The 19,527-nt window shown below is 37.3% G+C and overlaps 3 protein-coding genes across 5 annotated transcripts in view; 1 reads left to right on the top strand and 2 right to left on the bottom strand.

The window, feature by feature from the left end:
* bhlha15 (basic helix-loop-helix family, member a15) overlaps positions 1 to 19,527 on the top strand; it is a 168,659-nt gene that overhangs the window by 109,458 nt on the left and 39,674 nt on the right. The gene's annotated exons all lie outside the window — the stretch shown is intronic.
* ccz1 (CCZ1 homolog, vacuolar protein trafficking and biogenesis associated) lies at positions 737 to 14,411 on the bottom strand. Of its 3 annotated transcripts, none has more exons than XM_055021140.1 (17): positions 14,273 to 14,411; positions 11,945 to 12,036; positions 11,760 to 11,856; positions 11,568 to 11,665; positions 10,466 to 10,559; positions 10,285 to 10,365; positions 9,286 to 9,333; positions 9,115 to 9,198; positions 7,518 to 7,693; positions 7,007 to 7,088; positions 5,528 to 5,589; positions 4,876 to 4,987; positions 4,508 to 4,541; positions 4,259 to 4,376; positions 2,805 to 2,963; positions 1,802 to 1,929; positions 737 to 1,709 (listed from the first exon to the last, which is right to left on the bottom strand). In XM_055021140.1, exons 2-17 carry the CDS (start codon positions 11,956 to 11,958, stop codon positions 1,654 to 1,656), a joined length of 1,443 nt encoding a protein of 480 aa, XP_054877115.1. In that variant the 5' UTR covers positions 11,959 to 12,036; positions 14,273 to 14,411; the 3' UTR covers positions 737 to 1,653. The 3 variants fall into 3 exon arrangements, with proteins under 3 accessions (XP_054877115.1, XP_054877116.1, XP_054877117.1); XM_055021141.1 differs by having other exon boundaries at positions 11,945 to 12,020; XM_055021142.1 differs by having other exon boundaries at positions 14,373 to 14,398.
* On the bottom strand, positions 15,155 to 19,390 carry pvalb9 (parvalbumin 9). The gene is made up of 5 exons (XM_055021155.1): positions 19,150 to 19,390; positions 18,042 to 18,109; positions 17,501 to 17,633; positions 16,319 to 16,428; positions 15,155 to 15,430 (listed from the first exon to the last, which is right to left on the bottom strand). Exons 2-5 carry the CDS (start codon positions 18,100 to 18,102, stop codon positions 15,405 to 15,407), a joined length of 330 nt encoding a protein of 109 aa, XP_054877130.1. The 5' UTR covers positions 18,103 to 18,109; positions 19,150 to 19,390; the 3' UTR covers positions 15,155 to 15,404.

The following is a 19,527-nucleotide window of genomic DNA, read 5'->3' as shown; positions in this document are numbered from 1 at the left end:
ATAGCACTCTGTTTTTTGTTTTTTTTACAAAAATACTTTATCATCCTGATTTTTTTTCTCTTTATTGTCTTTTGTTGCCAACATTCATTTTAAACCATTCTGTGGGAATCACTAACTTAAATACAGAATAGTCTATAGGAAGTTTAGTTTAGCTGGATAATATTTGTTCCAGTAGTACTGTCTGATATGAATTCGATTCCAAAATCGATCAGGACTTAGAGTTAAGAACTATCTTTTCAATATATTCCCCAAATTGAGTGTTTTCTATATTTCAGATACAACTTTACCACATCAAATTATAACTGCTTATTTGTTTCCAATGAATTGTAATCAGATATACTATTAATTGGGGCACTAATAAATGTACAGTGACAACAAAATATCTGGCTAAAAAAAACATTTTCACTGAAGTATTTCACAAAATACAAAGTATCACAAGTAGTATAAAAACCAAGCTGCTGTTTAAACATGGTAGTAAGCCACAACTTCTTTCTACAGTAATCTACTGTGTCCAGGAAATTAAGCTTACTGTTAATAGTGACCCACAGATGCATGTTTCACAGCCTTTACTTGTGATTTAAAGCCAAGAGTAAAATGCAATTTATCAGTGACACTTGAGAAGTGGGACAAAATGGGTTTATAACCTCTTCCCCAAAATGTAATTATTCCTCAAGTTTATGTAAAGAAATATGACAAATAATGTTTTGAAATCATAAAGATGCTAAGGTGCAGGTGGTAACATTTTTTTGAAAATTAAATTTTTAATGGATCTGACCCAGAACTTTGTCATCACCATCTGACAAAAATTCATATACAATTATTTTTAATGACCCCAACAGTAATATTTTTACTCGGTTTCACAGACCCATTCTTCTCAAGAAACAAAATAATTATTATTTAAAACAAAAAACAACAAAGTCCATCTGAAGGAGTTGACAGAACTGTAGGTGGTGACAAACTAGTGAGAAAAAAGAAATGCAAGGGATTTTAGACACCATCCACCTCCTACAATGTTTAAAATAAAAAATATTCAGCAAACACCAAGAAAGGATACATTGTTGTGCTGACATGGCCAAGGTTAGTTTAGTCAGCTTTTGGAAAAATAAATATTTTGTGTATATTTTATTCAAATTTTGTGCTTTATCCATAGAATCTGTTTTGTCCTCTTCTCAAGAATCACTCTTATACATTTAGAAAAATTACTTCATTTATTATTTCAAGTTAGTGCAGTTGTATGCAACCCCTAACACTAGATCTGACATGATGACATCTTAAAACCGTAACTGATAACCAAATAAAAGTGGAATGAACACATCAGTACATGTCAGTTTTTAAATTAAAATGAGACAATTTTATCATGATCATAATCTCAATAAAAATATCCACAAATATATACGTGGGAACTTAAAACAGATGATCAAATCATACAAATATGTACAAAGAAAAGGAGATGCAGTACATGTAAAGTCAAATCTGTATTTTTTTTACAGGTAATTACAAGATAAAATTACACTTTTAGTCTATTAAATAAAAAACTTGGTGAGAAAGCTTTTCAACAATATTGTTTATTTTACAATGCAATTATTGCATTACGTTGATGCTGCCGCTGAAGCCCTGACAGTTTCTAGTGTGATCAGTTGCCATCTTGTTTGCTCAGTCCAAGAAGAAAATGTTGTTGAACTGCGTCGCACAAAGCCTCTTCACTTCCTCTGGAATTCAAAAATGAAAACGGATCAGGTTGAAAACATGACAGCGCGTTCTGGTTAGAATACACAACTGCACTTCTTGCTGAAGAACATACCATTTACTTCAATCAGATTGGCGTTCTTCTGATTTAGGATCACATAGAGCTCTCTCTGGTCCGACTTCTTGCCGACGACCCAGTAGTCTGTCATTGCTTTTACTATGATTTCCTCATCTTCGTCAACCCTTGAGAGCAGATTGATAGAAATCAGCACGAGAAAGTAAGTGCAGTTATGTTTATTGCACTTTGTGTACAAATAGATTTTTTTAGGCTTAAAGCTGCAGTATGTAACTTTGACTAGCAAAATATTTTTTGCATATTTGTTAAAACTGTCACTGTCTCATGACTGTATAACATGAAATTGATTTTGTGACTTTACAGCCATCCACAGAAATACAGCAGTCAGAAATACCCAATCAGAGCTAGGAGGAGGGTCTTAGTTCAGCTTTGTTTGCTCTGCTCAAGAGAAATGGAAGTAACTAACGTCTTGCTTTAGAGCGCCTTCAGGGGCAGCGGAGCTGGACGAGACAGTTTAGCCCCAACTTTTAAAGAAGATGGCAATGAGGAGAACTGCAGCAGGGATGATGCATGGCATTTTAGCAAAAGTTCTGCTGATTGGATTTGAGCATTTATGCTATTCTTTAGACTTTTCATAAAGCTTGAAATGTAACATCCTGGTATATTTCCAAAAAGCAAAAGATGCATTACCGGGTTTTCTGGCATTTTTCAGGTAGAAAGCCCTTTATTGCAAAAATGAAAAGTTCAAAAACAAACTAAAATCAAAAGGGTTACTGGTGCCATTTCATCAATAATTTTGAAAAACTTTTAAAAACATACTACATACAAGCTTGAAGGAGAAAAATCTCTCAGAATGACATGGCTCTCTGTGGTGTTCTCTTACAGGCACAGAGCATTAAAAGGTTGAGTTTCTACAACTGAAACTAATCACTTATATCTACTCTATGCTTTCAGGACGGAGCAGATCGGCAACATACCACTGGGGAATAAAAACACCACCTTTGATATTGGTGTTCTAAAGTTCCAGGATCTGCTGCTGTACCTTGCAAAGTCACAGTTGATGTCTCCCAGGATCTTCATGAGGTCAGGGTGGACCGAGGTCAGACACACAGTGGCGGTTTTCCTCATGTGAATGGTGCTCTTCTCCGCCAGGTTCATGTGATTAAAGTAGATGAACTTGAACTGAGGCTCCTTCTCCGGCCTACAGCAACAATATGGGAGACGCACAAACAGGACAGGATGGACCAAAACAGCTGAAAGTGAGTTTTAGCAGCAGTTTGTCGTTCCTCTGAAACTGGGATCAACTTGTTCTACTGCTCCAACAGGAAGTGCCTCGCTGAGTGGAAGGCAGCAGGAGCCCAAATTCAGGATGGAGATGTGAATGCTGAGGAATTTGGAACCTTATTATTTATTCAGCACATTCTTTACTAAGTTGATTACGAGGAGCCCATCGAATTGCCAGGGCCGGTCTAAGATTACAGATCTGGAGCTAACTGATGGGGTCAAAAGACACATGGACCAGGATGCCAGTCCTTAGTGCTGCCTTGCTTGAGTTACCGTTTAAGAGCTGCCATGATGAGCTGCAGTAATGTTAGAGTTCTGTCTGTGTCTGCCAGCCAGGCAGAGTTAACACATGATGACAGGTGATATTCAGAACTGGAATCACAAAGCTCTTGATGTAGCAACAGCATTTAAGTTAAAGCAGCATGCCAACTTTCCTATTTAATTGTTCCACAAAAAAACATTTCTCCTGCCCTGATAGGAGTCTTTTTTTTTTTTTTTTGCTATTAGGCTACAAATAATTACCTGGCCAATTAATTACCTAATTAGCCAGTTTGAGGAAGTAAAAAGCTGGTAAGTGTTTATGAAAGCTGGGTGTAATAATGTTATTTTAAAAGTGCTGTACATATTAAACATAATTTTAAAAAAATTGACCTTGTGATTTGATGCTTTGAAATTGCTCCTGTTCTTTTCGACACTGCCTTCAGTGCGCCATCACATCAATACTCCTCCGTGATGCCGTTTACAATGACCTACTGCTGTAAAGAGTGCAGTTTGTCTGCATCTTGCCAAGTGTATTCTATCCCAACATTAATGAAACAATATGCATGATTTTGATCAGATGTGGATCACAGAATATCTACAATAAACTATCGCTTTCCTTGCTTGCTACTATTATTACAGTCATTTATTGTATTATTGTTCAACAATGTTAAATATGTCTTTAAAAGCCCAAAATGAATATAACATTCATAGTCTTCATTATTAACATGTAAATATTTGACTGAGTTGTATTTGTGGACCCAAGAAGAAAAAGGCCAGTTTCAAGATTATTGGACACAGTTCATTTGTCACACTGAGGAATCTAAGACACTTTATGATAAGTTGCATGACTATTGTTATTCATGTTACGAGACACTGATACCACTGAGAACAGGAGTGAAACTAAATAAAACTATGTTTGTACGGTGGAGGAAGTGAGAAGCTGGCACTGACCCAGATATTCTGCGGTTTATTGTGAACTGTTCACATATATCTGATGCCAGCAGGGTCAGCTGGGGGCCCACCAAGCCGTCCAGCTGCTCACACAACTCCCTGGTCAGCTCCACATTAGCTGAGAAAAGATGGCGGAGGGAAGAAATTCAGTTGCCACAGGATAAAATGTCTGTCAGCTTAATACGAGGAACAAGAGCGCATGAATCCATTAAAATAAAAAAACAAGAAATAATGTCGCCTTTAACTTACCACTAATCATAAAACAAGCAGCGGCGCTCATCGCCTGCAATGGGGAAAAAAAGGAAGTAGAAAAACAACGGAAATCAGTGTGAATCTAGGTCAAAAAGGTTGAAAATTCACACTAATCGGATGATAAGCATTGCTGGAAGTACTTCATTTTAAAATTGAGCCATGTAATCCAGAAAAATCCATCCATAGAGAAGGAAGAGGTTTAATCCTACAGCTACCATAATAAACAAGAACCAAAATCCCCTCCATTACAGATTAGGTTCGAAAATCATCCTGATAATGAATGACCTGGTCACTGATACATTTATAATATGAGCAAATGGATCAACAGCAAAAAACAGTACAGAGTCAGGTTTGATTCCACACACCTTATAAACGATCAGATGCAGCTCCTCATATCCGTCTTCTGCACTCACAAATATTTTGGGGAATCGGAATTTGGCCTCTGGATCTTTGAGGTTAGCAGGACCCGTCAAAAACCTGAGGACACGTGGAGACAGGGGAGCGAGGACTGTGAGGTGGTTTGGAGTTTTACATGTGCTGAAAGTTACACTATACATGTAGTGGTTTTGAAATGATGAAATAGTCAACATTGATTGTCCAGAGCCCAAAGCACGAGTCTTCAGTCGGAATATCAACAAAACAGTGAGGAAGGGTGCTAATGTTAGCGTAGCACCGTTGTAAGCATAAATCCAGGCAAAGATCCTCAGAAGAGTGAGATGCCTGTCTAATCTTGCATTAGTAAATTAGGTATGTATTCCTTGCTTCCGGGAGATGAGTGAGGTAAAGATGTGTAATAGATATTGAATAATGCCATATTTTAGTACAGTAGCATGATCCACCCATCCTCTGTCCAAACCTGCCCATACAGCAGCATCAAACACAGACTGTCGAAAAACATGATGCAAAAATTCAATTAGCACATCCAGTGCATGCCGTGATGCACGGGGATGACAGCAGCAGATAAATTCTAATGTTTTTTTCTTACAGAGGACAGGATTAAAGAGAAGATGGAATTACCTCCCATAATGCAACAGATTTCCTGTGACTTCAGGCCTCAGAGGCGAGTCCCTGCCAGCCAACTGCAGCAGGAAACAGAAACAGGAAAGACACAAAAAGGTTCAGTTTTAAAAAAGTACAAGGCCACCAAAGTCATGTTATTGTAGAGAACATGAAAAACTGTTAAATGCTCAAGATCTGAATGCAGCATTGAAACAACCTATGAATAATCCTCATAAATTCATTCTATATGAATTCTGATTCGCGCTGCTAAAGTGACTTGTGAAATTTTTCCTACCCTCATTTTTTAAGGTCCAGACTTTGAACATTAGCATTCCAGTGCAGCTCTAGCTGTATTCTTATCTACTTTAGGTGAACCTCTGTCTCTTCTCACTTTGCTACTTTCTTCTTCTGTTACTCTCTAATTTGCATCATTTGCTGTCATTTCAACTATGAACTTTTTGTGTTCTCTCAGTTATTTTTCTCTCCGTTGAAGCTGTACCAGGTGTGGCGTTCTGTTGGTTGTGGTTTCTTCCTGGACGAAGGAATCAGCTGACATAATGGTGCCTTCACCCAAACCTTCTCCATCTCTTGCTGTTAACTTCTCATTAGCACAAAACAAACCTCTAGACTTCAACTCATCTGTTTCTGATCTTTGTCTCTGCTCACACTGAGCCATGTTCTGGTTCTGCTGGAAGTTTCTTCTTGTCGCTACATGCATGAGGGATTGCTGTAAAGTCAATGACACAATGCGAGATTGTCTCCTGTTGCTTCATGTTCATACAGGAGGTTTCTCTTGAGTAGAAAACTTTGTAAACTAATTTGAATAATAAACTGAGCTTAACTGACAACTCACTGCAAAAACACAAACTCTTACCTACTAATCTTTGTCTAATTTCTTGAGAAAATATCTTAGTACACTTGAAATAAGACACAAGTAACTTTTCAGTAAGATATAGGATTTTATTTTAAGTAAGTAATTCCTTATTATTGATGAAAATATATTTACTCTGTTGTCAGATTATTTCACTTATAAAAAGACATTTTTTCCATGTTATAACTTAATTTATCTGCCAATGCCCTAAAACTTTTTCATCAGTAGGAATTATTTACTTAGAACAAGCCTCTATATCTTGCTGAAAAGTTACTTTTAAGTAAGTTTGTCTTATTTCAAGAGTACTACATTATTTGCTCGAGAAATTAGACTAAAATGACTTGGTAAGATTTAGTGTTTTTGCAGTGTAGGATTAATTTGAATGTATGTGTGATAAAACTGAAATGACTTTCTTCGTAAAGTGCCCCGAGACGACATCTAAAGTGAATTGGCGCTATGGAAATAAACTGAGTTGACCGTCTTGTATTTGGCTCCATTGTTCCTAACAGGAGGGCACTTCTCTTCTTGGTGATTTCGAAATGTGTCATTTTAACACTGAAATGAAAACGTCCAGTAGGTATGAAAATATTTGCAAGGCCTTGTGCCCAGGGTTCACCTCCATCTACCTCGGGCTCTGAGTGCCTGGGAAACAGCGACGTGGTCAGATACTTGTAGAGGATCCTCATGTCGTCCTGCTCCAGACCACTCCTGCACACACAATCATGACAAAAACAACAAAAAAATCACTTTTTAACTCTTTAAAAATGATTTTTCACCACTTATAACTAAAGTTCAGGTGTGAAATGGACACTATGAGTAGAGAGAGTATTTGTCTGCTAACTAAATAAACCCCCATCTTGTCTGAAGACTGTTTGCTGTGAATCACCTTTAGTTAACATTCATGTATTTACCTACTGATCTAGCAGGCTGACATTGTGTGACCTGTCAGGTCGCGTCGTGTGCAAACCATAAAGAAGATTAGGCTTCTTGTTCAGCACCACCTCTGTTTATTCAGCATGTTTTCATGACTTAATCATTAGAAGTGGCTGCAGACATGCAGAGTTGTTTTAAGGCAGTGGGAGTTGTCGATTAGAGCGGATTAGCTGAAAGAGCGTGTAAAGTTTTAACAGTTTGTACCAGATAAGCTGGTCATTGTAGAGGAAGGCTGTGTATTTGACCAGGCTCAGGCTCTCCTCCACTCTGTTGACAAAGGACTGAATCTTCAGGTAGGTCATCTTGTCCAGGGGGAAGAAGCTGATGCCTCCAGAAACATCCAGCAGATCACAGGACTGCAGGTGGAGAGTCTGCAGATACTGGACAGCCCAGAGTAAAGACAAGACAAAAGAAAAAAAAGGATTACTTTACAATGCAATAAAGAGAGCAGACTGAGAAGTTCTTGACCAATGTGATACAGAAGCTTCTGCATCAGAGAGGGTATAAGATGTTCAGCTGACATTCAAGCTCAGATACAGAACACCGCAGCATCTACTTTCTCTCCGTGTTTAGGTTACAAGGTTGAGAGGGAAGCCTGGATCAATTTAAGGTCTTCCCTAATTAAAAATGAATTTTTAAAACTTTTATACAGAGTTGGTTAAGGCAAGAGTAGGCCTGTCACCAGAGGAAAAGGTCATTTTATTTATATAGAACATTTTCAGCAGCAAGGTAATACAAAGTGCTTTACAGGAATTAAAAGGAAATACAACAAAAATAAACTAAAGGAAAGAGCAAAAGAAGATAAAGAATCTAATGTTGATCTAAACTATGTAAGCCAGGTGCTCCTGTTCAGGGTTACTAAGTATCCTCTGGTCTAATTCCATTTCTGAGTTGGGAGAACAAAAGTCTAAAAAATAGTCTAACAATGTTGATCCAGAGGTTTCCTCCAGGCTTCTGGTGTCTGCATTTAAACTCTGCAGTTTCTGATAATATAAACTAAAGAGTGACTAATCGAATTCCTTTTCTGGGTTAAAAGTGAGCACTCCACAGTTTCTAAAAAAAAAGTGGAATAAAAGTAAGTAAGTAGTGACTGTTCCTGTTAAGTATTTTTGGATTCCAAATTTATAATTATTCTAATTCCAATTCTGATTCCATTTCTGGGCGCTATAATGATCAATTTAGCTGGACGATACCTTGTCCCAGAAATTATGGCAAAGAAAGAATGCAAGTTAAAAGATTGAGAAACTCCAACTTTGTAAAGAGCATTCAACACAGGAACTTGAAGATATTTTAAATAACCAAAAAATAAATAAATGACCAAAAACAATAAAGTGGAAAAGAAAAACAAACATAACCAAAACCATTAATTAAAAAGATTATTAAGTCTAGAAGTAAACTTGCCTACAAAAAGTATTAAAAAGAATGAAAATTTATTATCTTATTTAAATTTATCATGCAATTAATTGATTAATTGGTCAATGTGACAGTCTTAGACAATCATGTTGATGCTGAGAAGTGGACACAGTCAGGGCAGGTCGCTCAGGGCCGAGAAATGAACCGCGACTCCAAACATCATCCTGCTGTTTACACACATGCACACACACACTGATGAAGTCTCTGGAACTGAGGACCAAAAACTCCGATGCTTATGGAAACACCGACAGGCTCTGGTGACTTGAAAAAAGAAGCGATGCAGGACTTGGTTTGACAAAGACAATATGTACAGTCCAAAACAAAGCCAAATAAAAAGACACCTAGCAACAGCAGCCAGCTGGACAGGACAGAAGTTGGCAACATTTACCCTGTAGAAAAACTTCTCAAGCTTCTGGATGAGCAGCTCCACTCCGCCGGATTCCATCGCTCGACCAAAAGTCCCGTTAAACAGCTGCAGAACCAGAGAAATAACAAAATGATTCAAATTATGATTTAAAGAAAGTGTTTTTACTGGAACCAGGCGGTGTAAAAAGCTCACCTTGTACATACTGTAGCACTGCCGGACCACTGCACCATAAACCGTATCCTTTATAAAGAGAACATGGTGGCAAATTGGAAAAAACACATTAACTACCTGAAGTTCTTATTTTTATCTGTCATGTGACTCCAGTGGAAGTAATGTTAATGTTCTGGAGCGGCCCAGCCAGAGTCCTGAATTGAATCGAGTAACAATCTGTGGAGCAAGCTTTAGATTAGGGTGATGGTTAGGAGGCCCTCCGACTCCAAAGAGCTGGAGCTCATTGTTAATCATTCATTGATTATTAAGAACGATATGAATCATTTTCAACATGTTGTTTTTTAAATATAGAAGAAGTACATAAAACTTATTTTTTAAAAACTACATTTCTTCCTTATGTTTTAAGAGATACCCGTCTGAATTCCTATCAGAACCAAACTACTTGGTTGAAGGAAGATATTTATAAATCTGAATATGCTGTCACATTGATGCATTTTGGAAATCCCTGAATTCAAGCTAAACACTGGTAAATGTATACTGTTTCCACAACAAACTGACCTGCTAGTCAATAGCTAACAATAGCATTAGATTGTCTATCCCTACAGAGGCTTTAATAGGCCAGAGAATGAAAGAAGCATGGACAAGCAAATGTACAAATTTTAGAATAAACTAAAGGTAAAAGTCATTTAAAGGGACACTAATACGTATTTTTTGGTACATAATATTTTATAGCACGATCAATGACAAAATATGACTTTATAATTGAATGAACTGAAACTGGACCTCTGTCTCTTTAAGAAACTGCCGGTCTTTCTGAAACTCCACCTTCAGGAAATCATCATGACATGGCTCCTTTATTAACCCTTTAACATTTTTACCAAAGTTTTGCTGTAGTCTGTGGACTTAATTCTGTACAATAATTCAATCTTAGACATAACATTTAATGACTGCAATGATCAACACAAGAAATTTTAAATGTTTTGTTAAAAACCACTAACAAGGTATTCCTCATTAACTCACGAGTAGTTCTTCTTCTTGATACTCTATTGTGGGAGGTTTGCCATCTTTGTTCGGTTTCTCAATCATTGGGTTTCGAACCACCTGCGAAACAAAAGCACAAGAAAAACAATACAAACAGTTACTCTGACTAAATATCAAAATAAGTCCAGAGGAATAGAGGCAATCTGTAGATGCTGTATACCATGACGATCCAGAAATTTTCTTCTGGCTCAAAGAAAAACTGCCGATTCTTCTGTGTGTGAAGGGATTTTGCTGGTTTTGTTGGACAGAAAGTCCTGGAACAAAGAAGTGAGTGTGAAAAAGAGGATTTACTAAAAAAGATAACTAATCAATCCTTTGTGGGTTTTTTGATTAAAAATTGATTATAATGTTACATAGATATTTCCCCATTCCATCCAGCTTTTTGTTTTTTCACAAAGTACTTGCAAACGTGGAACCATCAGTCTCCCAGTTGCAACTGCAGTAAAATGAGCTCCTACAAAGTCTTAAAGGGACAGTATTATGCGTTTTCCAGTATTATGCGTTTTCCAGGAACAAAATAATAAAGTAATTATTAATTACTTGATTGTGCTTGGCTTCAATTAAAAATGCTGTATATGTTAAATATGACAAAAGAAATTTGACATTGTAATTCAACCCCTTGAAATTGGGCTTCTGTCTCTTTAAAAAAGCTCCTACTCTTAACCCTATAACATGGACTTTACTATTGTCACACTAAGGAGTAGATTATAATGAGCTCTGCTGATAGGAGTTCCACCATTGGAGGCTTTTGCTAATTACTGCTGGCTAGTCTGAAGGAACCAGTGGGGAAGTCACAAGCAGAGGGTTGCTCTGTGAGACAGAAGCTCGATAGCTTGGTGCAGCTGGGTAGGATAATCAACCAAATATTTTAGAATTACATGTTGTGTAGCAGTTGCTCGGTCCATCCAGGTGTTTTGCACACCTGAATGGTTGCCACGGGAGATTAAAGGATTTCTCAAACAAGCAAGAAAAATCAAAGCCACTCTCCATGTACGCTTATGAGGGAATAACATGAAGTTCAGCTAAAAAAAGTCAATTTTACATAATAATGCCTCTTTAACTCATGGGAGCTAAATACACAACCCACTGTCCGATTTTCAGTCATAGTTTTCCTTCCATTTCACAACTATGTACAACTTCATGTAGGTCCATCACATTAAATCCCAATTAATTACTTAAGAGTTGGAGGTTTCAGTGACAAAAGACCTGAACATTGTTTTTGCAGAAGCATTGTGAAATCGAGTGTTAACGATGTGTTGTACCTGGTGAATTGAACAATGGCTTCACAAAGGCCCACGTTTCTGATCTTCTCATTCTTCTCAATCTCACTGGGGTGATAAAACAAAATCTTTTTCTCTTCCTGAGAGAAAGAAATGTGACATGAGAAATTTAGTCCAGAACAAAGTTTTGCAGAGAAACCAGAGAGATGCCCTCCACTGAAAGTCCCCTCTCACCTCTCCTTCCCGCGGTCCAAACGTAGGGTTATAAATGAAAAAGCTGAGAAGGGATGGTGTGTACTGTTTGTCTTGTGCTCCGGAGGCCATTTTAGGACTGGGAAAGAACAAAGACAAAGAGCTTGGACATGGAAACCTTCAGTCTAATCCAGTCTGACCCAGTGCCATCACTAAATCTTTCTTACCTAATCATAAGCATTAGTGAAATTTGGGTTATGGTTTCCTTTCCTCAGGTGACAGTCTGGTTACCATGCCGTGTGCCTTCAGAAAGAGAAGTCTAGGAATCAGAATATAAGAGTCTCATTTATCACATCAACAGTACTTTTTGTAAATAACCTTTAGGCAGTTATTAAACATACTTTTCATTAAGCCCATATTTCTGCTTTTAAAAATAGTTTTTATTGGTCTGATGTTATATTCACATTTTAAATGTCATGTTTTCATTAGCTGTTAGCAGAAATATCAATTAAGTTGATAACATCAATCTGTGTGGGATTTATCTATATATTTTCAATAATATTTTCATTTATTGAACGGGTCTGAGGGCTTCTGAGGGATTTACAATTATAGTATTTTTTGTCAGTCATCACTCAAAATGTGATGACTGAAATTTCCATTTTGTTTATTGGTTTTGGTTCTTGTGTTTTATTTTTGGATATTTAAAATGTGTTCCAGTTCCAGTATTCAGCGTTCTTTACTAAATGAAAGGGCGAACTTGCATTAGTGTGCGATGATCAATATATCAGTTGAAAATGGCCCCCAAACAACACTATTGTTGTTTATCGCAATAATTGCTGGGACAATTTATTGTCCAGCAAAATCTGTTACTGTGACAGGCCTAGTATCCACATGACTTCAAATCCTAAAAGGTTCACAGTTTACAGCAGCTTTGGTTTTGGCAGACAACTAAACAGCAAACATCAGTACAAAAGTCCTGTAAATATATTGAGATTTTAGTTGCGTTTTCAAAAAGCTCAACAGAATCCTCCGACCCCAAAGGAGAGAGGGTGTCAGAGTTCTTGGGCTCCTGCTACCTGGCAGAGACTGTGCTCACATGACCTTATGTACAATCTGTGGCTCCAGAGTCACATGCGGCCCCTGGCCCATTCACAATCACTCTTCTTAACTACGACCACAACTGATAGAGAAACAAGAGTTTTCTCTAATACAGTTGCTACAGTGTGACTGGCTTCAACAGTTATCTGTGCGAGTTGATTCAGACATGGTGTAATAAAAAACACGTTTTGAATTTGTATTGGGCAGCACCAGTTTTTATTGATCGTCCAGAATATGGGAATGATTTACTTAGCTCCAAAATAACTGATTTTGCCATTGTGTCTTAACACAATAGCATAAGAAAATAATTTCAATATAGGGAATGTTGTACAGCTTGATTAGTTTTATTTATTTATTCATTTTGTGGCTCTAACTGATTTTATTTAGCAGGACCACGACGGCTGAACACCATCATAGGGACATTCAGATGGAAACGTTTTGAGATGTATCCCAGTAACTGACTATTCAAAGCCCTATAACTAACAACCAAGATCATAAGGTGTTGCAATTGAATAGATGGAGGTCCTGTGGAGCAGGACAAGAAACAATGTGACATGGAAAAACAGTGAGTTTCTCTGAAATCTGCCAGCAGCATACTGTACAACCTGCATACTGTCCAGGGATGCTTTGTTTAGGCCGCTGAATGATGAGTAGGAGAAATTAAAATTATGAAGAAACAAATACATAATATCTAGTTCTGTTCTAGAAATAATACCAGTTAACCTAGCAATATCTCATAAGTCCAAACATACCCATAAAGGTTCCTGATGGAAAACTTGGCAGAAGAGAAGATATTCAAAGAGTTTCCATTAGAGTTGTGTGCTTTTCTGGAGCACAAATAAGTTCAGTTTTACCTTAGTTTAGTTCGAGAAACATCTTACACAGTCTAAGCAGTTGTGCAAGACATGCTGTCCTGCTGCATCATGAGGCCCTGAAGAAATGCAGAACTGAATATCATCGTGTATCATTGATGAGATATCTTTAAAAGTGCCCAAAATGTGCTCAAGAGGGAGCAAGTAAACCAGAAATAACAAGGGCCCTCTAAAGGCAGAAGTTCCATGTCCGCAGAGTGAAACTCGCTATTTATTGTCGAAGTATTCAAGTCCTGCTTCCTAAAAAGAATTGATCTGATCATGTAATCAGTTAATTCGCTGTTTAATGTTGTCATCAAGTCTAAGACGGAGCAAAATCTACAAACCGGTGCAAAATCTCATGAAAAGAGAACTAAATATGCAAGAAAACAAAACGTTCATTCGCGTCCTTTAAACTGTTATTGTTGAATTAAAATGTAAGAAGATGAATTCAGATGTCAGGCAGTTCAGAGATAACGACGATCCTTTAACTTCTGCCCAGGAGCTGTTGCTCAGCCACCGATACAGCTAGCACAGCCCGGCTAACAGGCTAACATGTTACATAGCTCACCTCAACCGCCGTGAAAAATGACCGGAAGCACTCACCTCACGAAGCATACAATTATGTCTCCCAGCTGCACCTAGTTATTGTGCAAATAAAGGGGAAAAGTATGAAAATAACTCAAAGAAAGGACATGCCGCTCACATTATAGCAGTTTCCATCATTCACTTCCTGCTTTTGACAGTGAAGGGTTACAAGCTTTGTTGTCCGGTAGTAGAGATTTCCAGCGAATTAAAAGTTCCTACTGCAGTTGTGTATCTTCAGTAAAATGTCAGGAACTGTCCAACAGTGATGTTGTTTTATTCAGATCAAGGCATAAATCTGAAAAATCTGGTGTCACTTGGCAGTTAGTGCTAGATATTACATTATTCAATGAAGATAACCTCAACCTTCCCAAAAAACAACTTTCTTCCTGAAAGTCTGATTAGAGTTTTCATTTAGTATGCTTCACTCTCCAGATGTGTTATTTTTTCTCAGCATATATTTATCAGTGAAAGAGTACACCACAGGTTGGAGCTTTAAAAAACACATAATTTCTAAAAAAAAAAAAAAAAAAAAAAAAAAAAAAAAAAAAAAATTGTGTTTTTACCTACTTAAGAAATATGATCTGTCTTCACATCAAGACATTTAACCAAAATAGTTGGCTAAATGTTCATCCTGGACATATTTTACAAGTAGAAAAATACATATATCATAGTTTGTCATTTTAAAAGCCCAGTTTCATGTCAGAGAAGAAACTCTGACAAGACCTCAGTGTTCCCTGGTCAAGTCAGGGAACTCTACATTTACATCACTTAAATGTTTACCATTCGGAGGTCTGTGTTGAGTTGTCTATAATATCAAACTTAATATAAAAATTTGCATGTTGTCTGACTGTTACACCTGGTGGGTGTGGAAAATAAATCAATGAATGAAAACTATGCACATAAATGCTTCCAGATCTTTATTTATTTCATTCTTCATTACAGGCGGAATGTGCATAGAGAAGAAACAACGGACCAAGAGAAAAGACATCTGGAAGCTTGGAATCTTGAAAAGGACATGTAAGGTATTTTAAAAATTATGAGCACACACAGACTTAAATAGAAAATATTTCAAATTTCTGTGAATGGACGCTCCTGTCAGAAGACTCCACAGGTCAGGGAATGGCCATAGGCTTCTTTCTGTTGGTAGACTTCAGGACAGGACCATTGTCTGGAATTCTGGAGAAAAGTGAAACATATTGAGTTAACCATGACTACGTTGCATTCAACATCTGAATTAAATGAGCCACAAGGCAATTTTTTTCACTCTAATCAAATTATGTTCTTTGCTGAAAAGTTTGCAAACCTACATTATGAACTTTCATTTAATACACATGGCCTCTGACAGCCTGAAAACATAAAACTAGGATGCTTCAACTTGTCCTATGCACATAATGCTGTTGGCACAGTGATGAGGAATTGCATGTGAACTTCTTAAGAAATAGACCAGAAACCTTTAAGTATTTTGTAAAGTGTAAAGAAAATAACTTATAGTTGAAACTATACATTATACGTATAGTTTTTACACAAGTAAAAATCTGAGAACTGGCTTTGTGCATCTAGAAACGACATTGTTTGCCAATTCTTTGCAAAATAGCTCAAGGTCAGTCAGATTGGAAAGGGAATGTCTGTGATCATCAACATTTCAAGTCCTGCAACAGATGTACGTTTATAGTTCTGATCTGAACTTTTATGTTTAAACTCCAGCTGTGAATTAAGGATTGTTTTTTTGACACAAGGAAAGATTTCTTATTGGGCGTATCAAAGGAAAGGGACTCAATTTGAAGTGGAACATTTTGAAAACCATGCAACATTTTCCTTCCACTTCTCAACCATAGGCTACTTTTCATTGATCTATCATAAAATCCCATTTAGTAAAAGTTTGTCATTTTGAAAATGTGTAAAAACCTTGATGTCACTAAGGAGTGACACATCTGAGAAAATTTAGTGTCATAAATTTGCTCGGATGTGTTTTTTGTGTTTTTTTAGTTCTATGATGGGAGAGTTAATATAGTCAGCGCATCCTGTCATTTTAAACCTGGACGATGTGAAAAATGAGACACCAACCATCCGCTCCAATTCTGCCGTCACTGTTCTCATCAGCTGATGAGACAAATTTCTTTGTTTCTGCATCGCTCAGGGTCCGTGCCCCAGGAACGAACCGCTGCAGGAAGAACCTACACACACACACACACACACACACACACACACACAACACACACACACACACACACACACACACACACCACACACACACACACACACACAAACATCAAAACATGACACTGAAACACTCATCACTGAGCTCTGAGAGGCTGAATTATGTAACAAAATATAACAAGAGTGCTTGTTCTGGTGTCTGACTTGTATTAAATTTTTGTTTTCTATCCTGTGCAGTTTACTTTTACTTAAGAAAACGTTTAAAATCATTGGTTCTTAAACATCTCTGCAAATGCTAAGTTTTTCAAGTTCCAAAAACTTTTACCAATATTGCAGCAAGATAAGGAATTATTCAACTTGTGGTATTGTGTGATGAAATTACAAAAAGAAAGAACCTTCTCCTCCTCTGGCTGTCCTTGATTTACTGAAGGGTGTGATTGAGTTAGCTATTTTGGTTTTACTTGAGAAGTTGAAATGTCCAAGTATTTAGTTTGAGAAATAAACAGAACAGATCCTAAAAGCTTGAATTTTGATTGGGAAAGTCCCAGTTTTCTTTCAACCCAAACCTCAAAATCCAATATGGCTGCCTTACATTTGGAATTTGCTCAAAGTTGTGCAGCATTCGTATCTCACTTCATGTTTTCTTCACACAGAGTGTTATAAAAATCTTCATCAATGAAGACGTTGCCATGGTAACTGAGAGAATAAAATGCACCAAAATAGAGTATTCTCATCCTTTAAGAAAATTACTGATAATCCAGAGTTTCCTCTTCATGAGATTGTTTTAGAACTCTGTTGAGTGGCTTCAGCCAGAGGCTTCTTCTGAACTGTAGTAATACAGACTGCTATTGGAGATGCTTTCTGCCCTCAGCCATCAACATCAACAACTTTAAAAAACAAAAAAGTCATATGAGTTACAAAAAACATTTAATTTATGAAGGAAATATTTTGGATTGAATTTAATTTATTGTTGGGACTTAATCAGGTTTCTGAATGTATTGTATACTGAAAACTACATTGAGTACTAAGTGGGACTGTCATTATAACATAATAACAGGCTCTCTGTCTCCCAGATGAGGTTTTACCCACTTGAGCTCAGATTCCTCGATGAAGCCGCTGTTGTCCTCGTCAAGGATCTGGAACACGTCTCGCACCTCCTTGGGTGTCTTTGAGGACAGACCACACAGCTGGAAGAACTTCTTATGGCAAAACGATTCTGGAGCTGCACAAGGACACACACAGACAAAAGCACGCACACACACTGTGAGTTTGCCGTGACCCTGACAGTCACCTGGTTGGTGGTGGCTGTGAGGATTAAACCAGCATGTGGCTGTGTTCTTGTTTTTCATTTTTAAAAGCCCACAGACGTGTCTGGTGCCACAAACAGAATGAATCTTTTCAGACTTTGATATAAAACAAAGTTTGGAGAGGATTAAACTCTTATGTGATGGAAAGTGTATTTAAGATATGCACAGCACCAAGACCTCACATTTGAAATATTTATTTAAACCACTATTGACTTGATCTCACAAGACTTTTGATCCTGTTGGGAAAATCAAGCTGAATTAGTGATTGAACGATGAGTAATTGTAAGCATTTAATAGGAAGCTGTATTTTCAAGACGAGGTACCTTCACAGTCCTTGACTGCATTTTCAATGGCCTCTGCTGAAAGAATGGAGGTGAGGGACATGTTGGTCCTATAACATACAAAAGAAAATAATAAATTGTGAATATGAGCACACAAAACCCAAAACACGACTTTAATGTTTTATGTGTTTCCTCTGGATCTATTTTTGTGTCACAGCGTTTCAACCTTTCAGCTGTAATTTAGTCGGCATCAGAAGTTTCCACAAAGACCTGTTTACATCTGAACATACTTTTGAAAAATACATTTGAAATATGTATTTTATTATAGTTTTACACATTCTTTTGCATTTATGCTGGCTTCATGTGCTTCCTCATTAACTTTCCACATTCTGAGGAGTGAGTGCTGCAAGTCTCAGATAGAAAACATTTTAAACTAATTTGAATGAGGTACTAAACTTAATGCACTGTTGAATAAGTAGGATTAATTGGAATGTTTGTTTGACTGAAATGAAATGACTCTTTTTAAAATGGCTGAAGATGACATTTGTTGTATATTACTGTTATATAAATAAACTGAATTAAATTAAATTAATAATTTGCAGAGGTTATGGGTTGAACTAAATAGAGATATAACATCATATTTCAGTGTGAAATGTGGATTTAAAAAACAGTATGTCACTTTACTATGCACCTTTAAATGATAAAAACAAAGTCGCTCTGTCGGGACAACATGATGTTTTTTTTTGTTTTGTTTTTTTGAGCTCATCCTCTACATAAACCACATGTAATGCATCAAAACAGGCTCAGATCATGCTGGAAGTTCCCAGTTATTGGATGCTTAATGCATGAAATGTATCAATAATAATTTGAGTTAAATGCACTTAAGCAGTAGCAGCAGTCAACTCATTGAAGAACACACATTTCTAAGTAACATTACAGTTTTAACAGCAGCTTTCATATAATCAGCAGTCAGCCTAATTTGTCTTCTCTCCTGTTAACTACCATGTTGATAAATTCATTGAATTTATTTGCATGTTGGCAAAAAATCTGGGTAAAGTTTTAGATACGAAGTTCCATAGTTCAGCTGAAGCTGCTGAGAATAAACGTCATGCTGCACCTGACCAACTTCCTGTGCAGCTGTGGGACTCACCACTGTTGACTCGTTCGTTTCAGTCCAACTCCAGGGCAGCAGCAGCAGCAGCAGTAGTTAAAACTCTGTGGTTCCTGTTGACAGTTGTCTTATATATTCCAGTCACAATGTTCAGAAGGATGCTTGAGTTTCTAATGGATCCGGGGATCAAATTCTGCTTCAGTCACAGCAGCCTGCTTCTCGGATTCCCGAGTGTCTCACCTGTCTTATTAACCTTTCCTGTTTATATCCAGTGTGTGAATCTGCCTCTGCCCTGCACTCCCTTAACTCTACTGGGAGGATTTTATCCAATCAACTTTTTTGCGCTTAGCATCTCTCCCCTCCCTTTTGTTGCCTGTCCATCCTCCCTCTGTTCAGGTGCATCTAAAACCTTTAGCA

Source organism: Poeciliopsis prolifica, unplaced genomic scaffold (genome assembly GCF_027474105.1).
Source record: "Poeciliopsis prolifica strain line A6 unplaced genomic scaffold, Auburn_PproV2 SCAFFOLD074, whole genome shotgun sequence".
Taxonomy (NCBI): Eukaryota; Metazoa; Chordata; class Actinopteri; order Cyprinodontiformes; family Poeciliidae; genus Poeciliopsis; species Poeciliopsis prolifica.
Note: the sequence above shows the minus strand (reverse complement) of the source record. Positions and strands in the feature narration are given on the sequence as shown.

Bases quoted from the DNA above. Each gene is read 5' to 3' on its own strand.
- pvalb9 (XM_055021155.1), bottom strand. From the start codon at position 18,102: ATGTCCCTCACCTCCATTCTTTCAGCAGAGGCCATTGAAAATGCAGTC. The intron at 16,429-17,500 runs GTGGGTAAAACC...GTGTGTGTGTAG, and splicing joins ATCGAGGAATCTGAGCTCAA to GTTCTTCCTGCAGCGGTTCG. The intron at 15,431-16,318 runs GTTGGTGTCTCA...ACTTTTCTCCAG, and splicing joins CGGCAGAATTGGAGCGGATG to AATTCCAGACAATGGTCCTG.
- ccz1 (XM_055021140.1), bottom strand. The intron at 10,560-11,567 runs GTACAACACATC...TCTTTGTTCCAG, and splicing joins GCCATTGTTCAATTCACCAG to GACTTTCTGTCCAACAAAAC. The intron at 9,334-10,284 runs GTGAGTTAATGA...CTCTTTATAAAG, and splicing joins ATCAAGAAGAAGAACTACTC to GATACGGTTTATGGTGCAGT.